At 48.3% G+C, this 14,205-nt stretch overlaps 1 protein-coding gene across 2 annotated transcripts in view; it reads right to left on the bottom strand.

Moving 5' to 3' along the window:
• ap4m1 (adaptor related protein complex 4 subunit mu 1) overlaps window positions 1–14,205 on the bottom strand; it is a 47,305-nt gene that overhangs the window by 2,708 nt on the left and 30,392 nt on the right. For both annotated transcript variants that reach the window (XM_068024038.1, XM_068024037.1), the window contains 5 exons: window positions 11,650–11,756; window positions 11,347–11,438; window positions 9,585–9,632; window positions 9,384–9,434; window positions 7,849–7,966 (listed from right to left, as the gene is read on the bottom strand). In XM_068024038.1, coding sequence (XP_067880139.1) covers window positions 7,849–7,966; window positions 9,384–9,434; window positions 9,585–9,632; window positions 11,347–11,438; window positions 11,650–11,756 — 416 coding nt within the window. The remainder of the gene's footprint in view (window positions 1–7,848; window positions 7,967–9,383; window positions 9,435–9,584; window positions 9,633–11,346; window positions 11,439–11,649; window positions 11,757–14,205) is intronic.

The raw sequence follows: 14,205 nt of genomic DNA on the forward strand, positions 1-14,205 counted from the left end.
TGTCGACAGGAATAGTGCTGGAAGACTGGAGGATAGCAAATGTCCCCTTGTTCAAGAAGGGGAGTAGAGACAGCCCTGGTAATTATAGACCTGTGAGCCTTACTTCGGTTGTGGGTAAAATGTTGGAAAAAGTTATAAGAGATAGGATTTATAATCATCTTGAAAAGAATAAGTTCATTAGCGATAGTCAGCACGGTTTTGTGAAGGGTAGGTCGTGCCTCACAAACCTTATTGAGTTTTTCGAGAAGGTGACCAAACAGGTGGATGAGGGTAAAGCCGTGGATGTGGTGTATATGGATTTCAGTAAGGCGTTTGATAAGGTTCCCCATGGTAGGCTATTGCAGAAAATACGGAAGTATGGGGTTGAAGGTAATTTAGAGCTTTGGATCAGAAATTGGCTAGCTGAAAGAAGACAGAGGGTGGTGGTTGATGGCAAATGTTCATCCTGGAGTTTAGTTACTGGTGGTGTACCGCAAGGATCTGTTTTGGGGCCACTGCTGTTTGTCATTTTTATAAATGACCTGGATGAGGGTGTAGAAGGGTGGGTTAGTAAATTTGCGGATGACACTAAGGTCGGTGGAGTTGTGGATAGTGCCGAAGGATGTTGTAGGTTACAGAGGGACATAGATAGGCTGCAGAGCTGGGCTGAGAGATGGCAAATGGAGTTTAATGCGGAAAAGTGTGAGGTGATTCACTTTGGAAGGAGTAACAGGAATGCAGAGTACTGGGCTAATGGGAAGATTCTGGTAGTGTAGATGAGCAGAGAGATCTTGGTGTCCAAGTACATAAATCCCTGAAAGTTGCCACCCAGGTTAATAGGGCTGTTAAGAAGGCATATGGTGTGTTAGCTTTTATTAGTAGGGGGATCGAGTTTCGGAGCCACGAGGTCATGCTGCAGCTGCACAAAACTCTGATGAGACCACACCTGGAGTATTGCGTGCAGTTCTGGTCACCGCATTATAGGAAGGATGTGGAAGCTTTGGAAAGGGTGGAGGGAAGGTCTTACGAGGAAAGGCTGAGGGACTTGAGGTTGTTTTCGTTAGATAGGAGGAGAGGTGACTTAATAGAGACATATAAGATAATCAGAGGGTTAGATAGAGTGGATAGTGAGAGCCTTTTTCCTCGGATGGTGATGACAAACACGAGGGGACATAGCTTTAAGTTGAGGGGTGATAGATATAGGACAGATGTTAGAGGTAGTTTCTTTACTCAGAGAGTAGTAGGGGCGTGGAACGCCCTGCCTGCAACAGTAGTAGACTCGCCAACTTTAAGGGCATTTAAGTGGTCATTGGATAGACATATGGATGAAAATGGAATAGTGTAGGTCAGATGGTTTCACAGGTCGGCGCAACATCGAGGGCCGAAGGGCCTGTACTGCGCTGTAATGTTCTATGTTCTTGTAATGCAGGAAACGTGGCAGCCAATCTGCGCACAGCAAGCTCCCACAAATAGCAATGTGATAATGACCAGGTAATGTTTTTGTGATGCCAAGTGATGGATAAATATTGGCCAGGGTACTGGGGAAAACTCCCCTGCTTTTCTTTGAAATAGTGCCACGTGATCTTTTACACCTACCCAAGCAGGCAGATGGAGGCTCGGTTTAATGTCTCATTCAAAAGACAGCACCTCCCTCAGAACTGCACTGGAGTGGGCCTTGAATCTGGAACCTTGTGATTCAGAGGCAGGAGTGTTACATTACTACTGATTTCTTCTCATCCTCCACTAACACCTCTCCGCTCAAACCTGCATAGAACCATTACAGCACAGAAGGAGGCCATTCAACCCATCGTGTCAACGCTAGCCCAAAAAACTAGCCGCCCAATCTAATCCCAACTTGCAGCACCTGGTCCATAGCCTTGCAGGTTACAGCACTTCAGGTGCAGGTCCAGGTACCTTTTAAATGAGTTAAGGGTTTCTGCATCCACCACCATTCCTGGCAGTGCATTCCAGACACCCACCACCCTCTGGGTGAAAAGGTTTTTCCTCATGTCCCCTCTAATCCTCCTACCAAGCACCTTAAATCTGTGCCCCCTGATAACTGACCTCTCCGCTAGGGAAAACAGCTCCTTACTGTCTACTCTATCTCGGCCCCTCATAATTTTGTACACCTCAATTAAGTCACCCTCAGCCTCCTCTGTTCTAAGGAAAACAATACTAGCCCATCAAATCTTTCCTCATAGCTGCAACTTTTGAGCCCTGGCAACATTCTTGGAAATCTCCTCTCTCCAGAGCAATTATGTCCTTTCTGTAATGTGGTGACCAGAACTGTATGAAATACTCCAGCTGTGGCCTAACCAGCGTTTTATACAGTTCCAGCATTACATCCCTGCTTTTGTATTCTATACCTCGGTCAATAAAGGAAATCATTCCATATGCCTTCTTCACCACTTTATCTCCCTGTGCTGCCACCTTCAGGGACCTGTGGACATGCACTCCAAGGTGTCTCACTTCTTCTACCCCTCTCAATATCCTCCCGTTTATTGTGTATTCCCTCGCTTTATTTGCACCCCCCCCCCAACGCATTACCTCACACTTCTCTGGATTGAATTCCATTTGCCACTTTTCCACCCACTCAACCAAACCATTGACATCTTTCAGGAGTCGACAGCTATCCTATTCCTCATCAACTACGCGGCCAATTTTTGTGTCATCAGCAAATTTCCCAATCGTGCCTCCCACATTTAAATCCAAATCATCAATATATCAAAGTGATTCCTGACAACACAGCTGGCCACTGATGTCATCAGGCTGCACCAAGGTGCGCATATGCGCAGATGGGCTCCTGCTCTCTGCACGAGCGCTGCATTCCGACTTGCCAGGACTGGTTAGTGCAAGCGCGGATGACATCATCACGCAGGCAACGCGTCTGGTCGGCCTCTGCGCATGCGCTTTACGCGTAGAGCAATGCAACGCCAATGGGTATTCACCCATGTGTCAAGCTCCGCTCCCCCCACCCCACCCCTCGCTGCTCTCTCCGGTCCACTCCGTCCCGCTGCCCCCCCCCACTTTCCCCATTCCCCCCCCATTCACCACCCAGGTCCCGCTTGCTCGCTCGCTCTCTCTCCCTCCAGCCATTGTGTGCTGCCATGTGTTTAGGTTAGGTTGCCTTCGTGTGATTATTGGAGCAGCGCCATCTTTAGTCCTGGCAGCTGCCTGAAGTCGCAGACTGACGTTTTAGTGGCACATGCTGCATTTGTGCATGTGCCACTGCAGCACCACCTAGTGGTAGCGTTGGTAGCAAACGCAGCCGTATATACCACAAAGAGCAAGGGACCCAACACTGAGCCCTTCCATTCACAAAAACATCCATCGCATACTACCCCTGGTTTCCTGGCCCTGAACCAATTCTGGATCCAACCTGCCACATTCCCCTGTATCCCATCTGCTTTTATTTTACTTAACAGTCTGCCATGTGGGACCTTGTCAAACGCTTTACCAAAATCCATGTAGACCACATCCACTGCACTACCCTCATCAATCCTTCTTGTCACTTCCTCAAAAAACTCAATTAAGTTAGTAAGACATGACCTTCCCATAACAAATCCATGCTGACTATCCCTGATTAATCCCTGCCTTTCTAAGTGGCAATTTATCCTGTCCCTCAGAATTGTTTCTAATAATTTACCTACCACTGAGGTCAGACTCCTCCTCTTTAACTACAATGTCTACATCAACCCTCTCCTTTGTGAAGACAGAGACAAAAAACTCATTAAGAACCCTGCCCACATCTTCTGTATCCACGCATAAGTTCCCTTGCACATCTCTGACAGGCCCTACCCTTTCCTCAGTTATCCTCTTGCTCTTAATGTACTGATAAAACATCTTTGAGTTTTCCTTGATTTTACCTGCCAATAATTTTTCATGTCCTCTCTTTGCTTTTCTAATTTTCATTTTTTACTCCTCTCGGCTTTCTAAGGTATTAAGTTTTTTGTGATCTACATAAGCTTTCTTTTTCTGCTTTAACTTACTCTGTAAGCTTCCAGATAACCAGGAGGCTCTAGATTTGGCAGTACCACCTTTTATCTTTGTGGGGACATGCCTACACTGTCTCGCCACTGATTTTCCTTCAAGTAGCTGTATCCAGTCCACTTTCGCCAGATCACCTCTCAGTTTCTTAAAATTTGCCTTCCCCCAATTTAGAACTTTTACTCCTGTTTTATCTTTGTCCTTTTCCATGATTATTCTAAAACTTACCGTATTATGGTCACTATCTCCTAAATGGTCACCCACTGTTACTTCCTCCACTTGCCTAGCTTCATTACTGTAGACTAAATCTAGAATTGCACTCTCTCATTGGGCTTATGTGCTGGCTAAAAAGGTTCTCTTGAACGTAGTTCAAGAATTTTGTCCCCTCTGTGCCCTTCACACTGTTTGTATCCCAGTTGATATTGGGGTAGTAGAAATCCCCAACTTTTGTTGCCCGATAGTTTTTGCACTCAGAAATTTGCCTACATATTTGTTCTACATCCCTCTCACTATTTAGGGGTCTATAATACACTCCTAGTAGTGTGGCTGCCCCTTTTTTATTTCTGAGCTCCACCCTTATGGCCTCATTTGATGATCCCTCCTCAAAGCTGTTATTGATTCCTTAACCAATAATGCTACACCCCCTCCTTTTTCATCTCCCTCTCTATCCCACCTGAAAACTCTATATTCAGGGATGTTGAGCTGCCGTTCCTGCTCCTCTTTAAGCCATTAATAGCAACAATATCATGTTGCCATCTGTGCCCTCAGCTTTATTTACTATACTCATTGTATTTAAATAAACACCCTTTAACATTGCCAAATTCCTTTGCTGCACACTTTTTAATCTCTGCTTCTTCTGTCTTTCAGAGTCACTCGCGAATTTTCTGCCTCCTGTTCCCTGCTCTGAAATTGTCCTATCTAAGACTGTGCTCAGGTTCCCATCCCCAACAGCACTAGCAAACCTTCCTGCAAGGATATTTGTCCCAGTCCTGTTCAGGTGCAGACCATCCGGCTTGTACAGGTCACATCTTCCCCAGAACCGGTCCCAATGCCCCAGAAATCTGAAGCCCTCCCTCCTGCACCATCTCTCGAGCCACACATTCATCTGGTGTATTTTCAAACAAAGAACGAAGAAAATTACAGCACAGGAACAGGCCCTTCGGCCCTCCAAGCCTGCGCCGATCCAGATCCTCTATCTAAACATGTCGCCTATTTTCTAAGGGTCTGTATCTCTTTTCTTCCTGCCCGTTCAAGTATCTGTCTAGATACATCTTAAAAGACGCCATCGTGCCCGCATCTACCACCTCCGCTGGCAACGCGTTCCAGGCACCCACCACCCTCTGCGTAAAGAACTTTCCACGCATATCCCCCCTAAACTTTTCCCCTTTCACTTTGAACTCGTGTCCTCTAGTAATTGAATCCCCCACTCTGGGAAAAAGCCTCTTGCTATCCACCCTGTCTATACCTCTCATGATTTTGTACACCTCAATCAGGTCCCCCCTCAACCTCCGTCTTTCTAATGAAAATAATCCTAATCTACTCAACCTCTCTTCATAGCTAGCGCCCTCCATGCCAGGCAACATCCTGGTGAACCTCCTCTGCACCCTCTCCAAAGCATCCACATCCTTTTGGTAATGTGGCGACCAGAACTGCACGCAGTATTCCAAATGTGGCCGAACCAAAGTCCTATACAACTGTAACATGACCTGCCAACTCTTGTACTCAATACCCCGTCCGATGAAGGAAAGCATGCCGTATGCCTTCTTGACCACTCTATTGACCTGCGTTGCCACCTTCAGGGAATAGTGGACCTGAACACCCAAATCTCTCTGGACATCAATTTTCCCCAGGACTTTTCCATTTACTGTATAGTTCACTCTTGAATTGGATCTTCCAAAATGCATCACCTCGCATTTGCCCTGATTGAACTCCATCTGCCATTTCTCTGCCCAACTCTCCAATCTATCTATATTCTGCTGTATTCTCTGACAGTCCCCTTCACTATCTGCTACTCCACCAATCTTAGTGTCGTCTGCAAACTTGCTAATCAGTCCACATATACTTTCCTCCAAAATCATTAATGTATATCACAAACAACAGTGGTCCCAGCACGGATCCCTGTGGAACACCACTGGTCACACGTCTCCATTTTGAGAAACTCCCTTCCACTGCTACTCTCTGTCTCCTGTTGCCCAGCCAGTTCTTTATCCATCTAGCTAGTACACCTTGGATCCCATGCGCCTTCACTTTCTCCATCAGCCTGCCATGGGGAACCTTATCAAACGCCTTACTGAAATCCATGTATATGACATCGACAGCCCTTCCCTCATCAATCAACTTCGTCACTTCCTCAAAGAATTCTATTAAGTTGGTAAGACATGACCTTCCCTGCACAAAACCATGTTGCCTATCACTGATAAGCCCATTTTCTTCCAAATGGGAATAGATCCTATCCCTCATTATCTTCTCCAGCAGCTTCCCTACCACTGACGTCAGGCTCACCGGTCTATAATTACCTGGATTATCCCTGCTACCCTTCTTAAACAAGGGGACAACATTAGCAATTCTCCAGTCCTCCGGGACTATTTCTATACTCACTAGCATGTGGCCTTGGGAGTAATCTGGAGATTATTACCTTTAATCTCGTTCCTAACTCCCTAAACTTAGCCTGCAGGACCTCATCCCTCTTTCTTCCTATATCATTGGTACCAATGTGGACCACGACCTCTGGCTGTGCATCCTCACCCTCCAGAATGCTCTGTAGCCGCTGGGTGATATCCATGACCCTTGCACCAGGGAGGCAAAATACCATCCTGGAATCACGTCTGCAACCACAGAAATGCCTATCTGTTCCCCTAACTATAGAATCCTCTATCACTATTGCTCTCTCGTCCTTTCTTCTCCCTCCCTGTACAGCTGAGCCACCCATGGTCCTCTGGTCATGACTCTCACCGCACTCTCCAGAGGAACCCTCTCTCCCATCGGTACTCAGAACTCAATACCGGTTAGAAAGCGGGATGCTCTCCGGCGACTCCTGCACTACCTGCCCTGACCTTCTTGTCTGTCTGTGCTCTCTTAAGCTCCAGAGTGACCACCTCCTGAAACGTTCTATCCACGTAGTTCCCTGCCTCGCGGACGCGCCACAATGACTCCAGCCGCCACTCGAGTTCCGAAACCCGGAGTTCAAGCTTCTGAGGCCGGTGACACTTCCTGCAGTTGTGTTTGTCAAGGACACATGGTGCATCCACAACTTCCCACATGACACAGGAGGCACATTCCGCTTGGCCGAGCTGCCCTGCCATTACTTAGCTTTACAAACTAACTATTGCTCATGTAATAAGTGGAATAACTTACCAGTTACTTGCCACTGCACCTCAGTTAACAATTCTCTTTTACTGATTTATTGTAGCATCCTTCACTGTGACTCAAACAGGCCTCTGTTAACCTCTTTCCCTATTTATGTCAGCTCTGATATTTCAGACTTTAACTAACCTATCCATGACATTGCGATTTGACATATTTCCCTATAAAATGGCCTATGGTTACTCTAACTTTGCAGCCTTTTGCTAAAAATATCCTGTCGTCTCCCAGCTCACTCCTCACCTAGCCCCCTGACTCCACTCTGCGCCATCCCACCCATCTCACTGCACTCTGCACCACCCCACTCACTCTCCCCCACCCCTCTGCCCTCATCTAACTCCACTCTGCCCCATCGCATCCCTTGCCCCCCCCCCACTCAAGTCTGCCCCACCCAGCCCAAAGCCCTGCACTCCTCCCAACTCACAACCACACTCCCCCCAATCTCACCCAAAACCCTCCCAGCCCACCCCCCGATACCATCCTCAGACCAACCGTCACCCCACAGACTGCGACCACACTCACCTTGAACAAAGCAGAAAGCTGAGAGCCTCCGGGGAAACGTGGAATCACCCAGTGCACAGACCGGGTGCCGGAGTCCAGCTCCGCACACTGATCGGGACTGCTCAGCTCCTGCGAGAGGCTGCAGAAATATCCCACTGTTATTGACTCAGCACAAATACACATCATTGTTTCAGCCCTAAAAAGAAAGTTTATATCGCACTGTTTGCAACCACTGGACGTCACAAAGTGCTTTACACCCAATGAAGTGTCATCACTGTTGTAATACAGGAAACGCAGCAGCCAATACGGGCACAGCAAGCTCCCACAAACACCAAAGTCATAATGACCGCATAATCTGTTTCTTGTGATGTTGACCCCATTCCGGAACCAGATCCTGTCCCAAACCGGACGATGTTCTGGGGAATCGGACCCTGTCCCAAACCGGACCGAGGAAGCCTCGCATTTCTGTCGGACCTTCATGAGCTCAAGACGTCGCAAAGTCCCTTTCAGCCGATGAGGTCTTGTCACAGTGCGATGTTGGAGCCAATTTGTGTAGCTCCATCACGACTGTGATAATGACCAGAGATTTAACAGAAGTGTACAAGATGATGACAGGCTTAGATCAGTTAGACAAGGAAAAACTGTTCCCATTAACTAATGGCACAGGACTAAGGGACACAGATTGAAAGTTTTGGGGAAAAGATGCAGGGGAAATGTGAGGAAGAAGTTTTTTACGCAGCGAGTGGTAATGACCTGGAACTCACTGCCCACGGGGGAGGTGGAAACAGAGACGATCAATGATTTTAAGAGGAAGTTGGATGGCCACCTGAGAGAAATAGACTTGCAGGGCTGCAGAGATTGAGTGGGGGAGTGGGACTGACTGGATTGCTCTGTGGAGAGCCAGTATGGACTCGACAGGCCGAATGGCCTCCGTCTGTGCTGTAAATGATTCTATAATCTATTCTAATGATGTTTGAGTGAGAATTGCTGGCCAGGACACCAAGAGAACTATCCTGCTCTCGGAAATTATACTGTGGGATGTTTTATGTTCACCGGAGAGAGCAGACCGGGAATTGCCTCAACATCGCATCTGAAAGATGGCATGGTTTTGGTATGGCCCCTCCCACCGTGCAACGCACCCTCACTGCGGCCCCTCCTCCTGTCCAGCAATCCCTCGATATTGCACTGGGAGGGTCAGCCTGGATTTTACAGGGGAAGTTGAACCCAGGACTTTGTGACCCAGAGGCGAGAGTGCTCCCCACTGATTTCACCAGTGTTGTTTTACTGGACGGGTAATTCAGAGGCTGCTCTGATGGCCCGCTCGGTATCTTTTCTTCACTGTCGCTGGGTCAAAATCCTGGAACTCCCTCCCTAACAGCACTGTGGGTGCCCTGCACCATATGGACTGCAGCGGTTCACGAAGGCGGCTCACCACTACAATCTCGGCAACAAATGCTGGCCTGGCCAGCGATGCCCACATCCCATGAACGAATAAAAAACAAAAAGAGCCACAATTAATCAAAGGCAGTTAACTGTGTTAAGACATATCTGCTAACCTTGCAGTCCCTTTGGGCACAGGCAGATGCACAGTGACGTTCAAAGCCTGACTATAATCGAAAGAAATGACAATTAGTGACACACACAAACAGGGCAAATCTTAGCTGTGTCTCAGGGATGGATGGATTGACCACATAACACGCGCCAGTGCTGACAACTTGTATGGCTCTCCAAAGCCCTGTCTGAGATCACCTACTCACCCCTTGGGAGGCAAATCACATCTGAGCTTGAGATACACCAGCATGCGGCTGTAGGAGAGAGAGAGGAAAAAGTGAACGAGAGTGGGAAGTGGCAGCCCAGCACAGTGAGCAGAACCAAGCATCGCTGACAATAATTCATTAATGAGAGGTTTTAAACACACCACAGAGAGAGAGACACACACAGAGAGCTGCGGGGAGGATGTAGAGAAGCTGCAAAGAGAACAGGTTAGGTGAGTGGCAAATGGAGTATAACGTAGAGAAGTGCGAAGTTGTTCACTTTGGTCGTAAAAATAGAAAAGCAGAATATTTTTTAAAAGGTGTGAAACTGGTAAGTGTTGATGTTCAGAGAGACTTGGGGATTACTCGTACAAGGAACACACAAAGTTAACATGCAGGTGCAGCAGGCTATTAGGAAGGTAAATGGCATGTTGGCCTTTATTGCAAGGGGATTGGAGTACAGGAATAAAGAAGCCTTAGTAAAATTGTACAGGGCTTTGGTGAGACCGCACCTGGAATACTGTGTGCAGTTTTGGCCTCCACATTTAAGAAAGGATATACTTGCACTGGAGGTGGTGCACGTAGATTTACTAAATTGGTCCCTGGAATGGGGGATTTGTCCTGTGATGAGAGGCTGAGTAAATTGGGCCTATATTCTTTGGAGTTTAGAAGAATGAGAGGCGATCTAATTGAGACATATAAGATTCTGAAAGGGCTTGATAGGGTAGAAGCTGAGAGATTGTTCCCACTGGTCGGGGAATCTAGAACACGGGGACGCAGTCTCAGGATAAGGGGTCAATCATTCAGGACTGAGATGAGGAGAAATTACTTCACTCAAAGGATTCTGAATCTTTGGAATTCTCTACCTCAGGTGGTTTGTGGATGCTCCATTGTTGAATAACTTAAGGCTGGGATAGATAGTTCTTTGGTCTCACAGGGAATCAAGGGAAAAGGGGCGCGGGCAGCAAAGCAGAACTGCAGCCTAGATCAGCCACGATCATAGTGAATGGCGGAGCAGGCTCAATGGGCCCTATGGTCTATTGCTGCTCCTGGTTCTTGTGAGGGAGCGAGAGGGGCAAGAGAGGGAGGGAGCGAGAGGGGCAGAGAGAGGGAGGGAGCGAGAGGGGCAGAGAGAGGGAGGGAGCGAGAGGGGCAGAGAGAGGGAGGGAGCGAGAGGGGCAAGAGAGGGAGGAAGCGAGAGGGGCAGAGAGAGGGAGGGAGCGAGAGGGGCAAGAGAGGGAGGGAGCGAGAGGGGCAAGAGAGGGAGGGAGGGAGGGAGCGAGAGGGGCAAGAGAGGGAGGGAGCGAGAGGGGCAGAGAGAGGGAGGGAGCGAGAGGGGCAGAGAGAGAGGGAGCGAGAGGGGCAGAGAGACGGGTAGAGAGGGGCAGCGAGACGCAGAGAGGGGCAGCGAGACGCAGCGAAACACAGAGAGGGGGAGCGAGACACAGAGAGGGGGAGCGAGACACAGAGAGGGGGAGCGAGACACAGAGAGGGGGAGCGAGACACAGAGAGGGGGAGCGAGACACAGAGGGGGAGCGACAGAGAGAGAGAGACTGCGACAGAGAGACAGTGAGTGAGAGACAGAGAGCTTTGATCTCCAGCGTCTCTGACAAGCTCCTCACATCCCCGGCCAATAACAGGGTCCATATCAACGCACACATTCCGACAATTGCACCCCACGACACCCTCCAATACCCCAACCCAAACGCTGTGTCATACCCCGGTGTGTGGGGTGAGGTGTTTCCAATGGCTGAATTTTTCTTACCTGCTGTCGGTGTCCTTGTCCACAGTGGGGAAGAGTCGGAATGGCAGAGAGGCTGGAAGATCATCAGACAGCTGATACTGCATCAGGGTTAGCTAGAGAGAAAAGACCAAGAGTCAGAGTGTGTGGTCCAGGTGGGTGCAGGATGGGATGGACGGGGGCGAGGGATAATTTGGAGACGGGGAGGGAGGGGTGAAGCGGAGATGGTGGGGGGGGAGGGGAGGGTGATGTGGAGATGGCGGAGGAGGGGAGGGGTGATGCGGGGGGGACTGTGCAAGACCGAGGGGGGGTGGGTAGCTGGTTTACCTCTCCCTGGGGAGGGATGACTCGGAGGATCCGGTTGCTTTCAAACTCGTCCAGTTTGACCGACTGATGGAAGCTGCACTCATCGACCTTCACCGCAGCGGCGTATCCTGCAACAGCAGAGGCTGCACTAAGAGGCAGCGATTCCAGCCACATCCCGATCCGGGACCACCACCAACACCCCCATCCCGATACTGGAAAACAGCTAACTACCCCATTCCGATCCCGGAAAACTGCCAACAACCCCTCATCCCAATCCCGGATCACCGCCAATACCCCATCCCGATACCCGGGACCACCTCCAACCCCCTTCCCAATCTGGGAACACTACCAACAACCCCATCCCAATCCGGGAAAACCACTGACATCCCCCATCCTAATCCCGGAAGACCATGAACACATGCCCAATCCCAGAACACCACCACCACCCCACTCCGATCAATCCCTCGCCACCTCCCTACCAGTCTGCCATGCGGGGATGTGTCAAAGGTCTTGCAGGCAGACCACATCAAATGCACTGCCCCCATCAACCTCCCTTGTTATCTCAAAAGATTCAATTAAGTTAGTCAGACATGACTTTTCCTTAAATCCATGCTTGTCCTAGATTAATCAGTGCCTTTCTAAATGATGATTGATACTGAACCATGTCCATGTCTTGTATCTCCAAACACAATCAGCCCTACTCTTCCCTCAGTTATCCTCTTGCACTTAACATCAAACATATTTGTGTTTTCCTTGCTTTTACTTGCCAATATTTTTCATGCCTTCTCTTTGCTTCCCTAATTTTTTTTCTTTCACCCCTGCACTTTCTATACTTCTCTCAGCTTTCTGCAGCATTCAGCTCTTGGCATCTGACATAAGAATCATAGAATTGTTACAGCACAGGCGGTCACTTGGCCCATCATGTCTGTGCTGGCTCTCAAAGAGCAATTTACCAGTACCATTCCCCCACCTTCTCCCCTGTAGCAATGCACATTCTTCCTTTTCAGTTAACAATCCAATTCCCTCCTGAATGCCTCGACTGAACCTGCCTTCACCGCACTCTCAGACAGTGCATTCCAGATCGTAACCACTCGCTGTGTGAAAAAGATTTTCATGTTGCCATTGATTCTTTTCCAATTACCGTAAATCTCTGCCCTCTCGTTCTTGATCCTTCCGCCAATTTCTTCCATCTACTCTGTTCAGACCCCTCATGATTTTGAAAACCTCCATCAAATCTCCCCTCAACCTTCTCCTCTCCAATCTAAGTAGGTAACTGAAGTTCCTCATCCCGGGAAACATTTTCGTGAACCTTTTCTGCACTCTTTCTAACGCCTCACATGTTTCCTAAAGTGTGGCACCTAGAACTGGATACAATACTCCAGTTGAGGCCGAACCAGTGTTCTATACAAGTTTAACATAACTTCCTTGCTTTTGTACTTTGTTCCCCTATTATATAAGCCTAGACTGTTGTATGCTCGATTGACCGCGCTCTCAACCTGTCCTGCCAGCTTCAATGATTTATGCACTTACACACCCAGGTCCCTCTGCTTCTGCACCCCCTTTAGAATTGTACCCTTTATTTATTTTTTTTTTAGATATACAACACTGAAACAGGCCCTTTGGCCCACCGAGTCTGTGCCGACCATTAACCACCCATTTATACTAATCCTACATTAATCCCATATTCCTACCTCATCCCCACTTCTTCCTATATTCCCCTACCACCTACCTATACTAGGGGCAATTTATAACGGCCAATTTACCTATCAACCTGCAAGTCTTTTGGCTGTGGGAGGAAACCGGAGCACCCGGAGAAAACCCACGCAGACACAGGGAGAACTTGCAAACTCCACACAGACAGTACCCAGAATTGAACCCGGGTCGCTGGAGCTGTGAGACTGCTGTGCTAACCACTGTGCTGCCCCTAATTTTATATTGTCTCTGCACGTTCTAACAAAATGAATCACTTCACACTTCTCTGTCACTTATCCACGTATTCCACCATCTGTCTATGTCCTTTTGAAATAAAAACAGAAAGTGCTGGAAATACTCGGCAGGTCTGGCAGCATCTGTGGAGACAGAAGCAGAGTTAACGTTCCAGGTCAGTGACCCTTCATCAGTGCTTTCTGTTTTTATTTCAGATTTCCAGCATCCGCAGTATTTTGCACTAAGTCGGGAATTTGCTGCTTTTGATTCTTTTTGTTTCACCTCTAGTAGCTGGTCAGTGTTCTTCTTTTGCCGACAAGCTAGAAGACTGTAACTTGATATTACATTGATTAGTTTACGAGTTACTAATTTAATAAATAAATAAATGTCAGACACACGAGGCAGGGCAGGTGGTGTGCCATGACTACAACATGTAGAATACATTGCAGTCCCAGACAACCATATCTGTAGTAAATATCTGCAGCTTGAGCAACTTACGCTCAGAGTTGCCGAGCTGGAGTCCGAGCTGCAGACTTTGTGGAGCATCAGGGAGGGGGGAGTGTTACCTGGACTCTTTGTTCCTGAAGGCAGTCACACCCCTTAGGTCAAGTCGAACTTGAGTTGGTCAATGATCAGGGACAGGAGGGTGTG

This window comes from Heterodontus francisci, chromosome 48, assembly GCF_036365525.1.
Source record: "Heterodontus francisci isolate sHetFra1 chromosome 48, sHetFra1.hap1, whole genome shotgun sequence".
In the NCBI taxonomy this organism is placed as follows: domain Eukaryota; kingdom Metazoa; phylum Chordata; class Chondrichthyes; order Heterodontiformes; family Heterodontidae; genus Heterodontus; species Heterodontus francisci.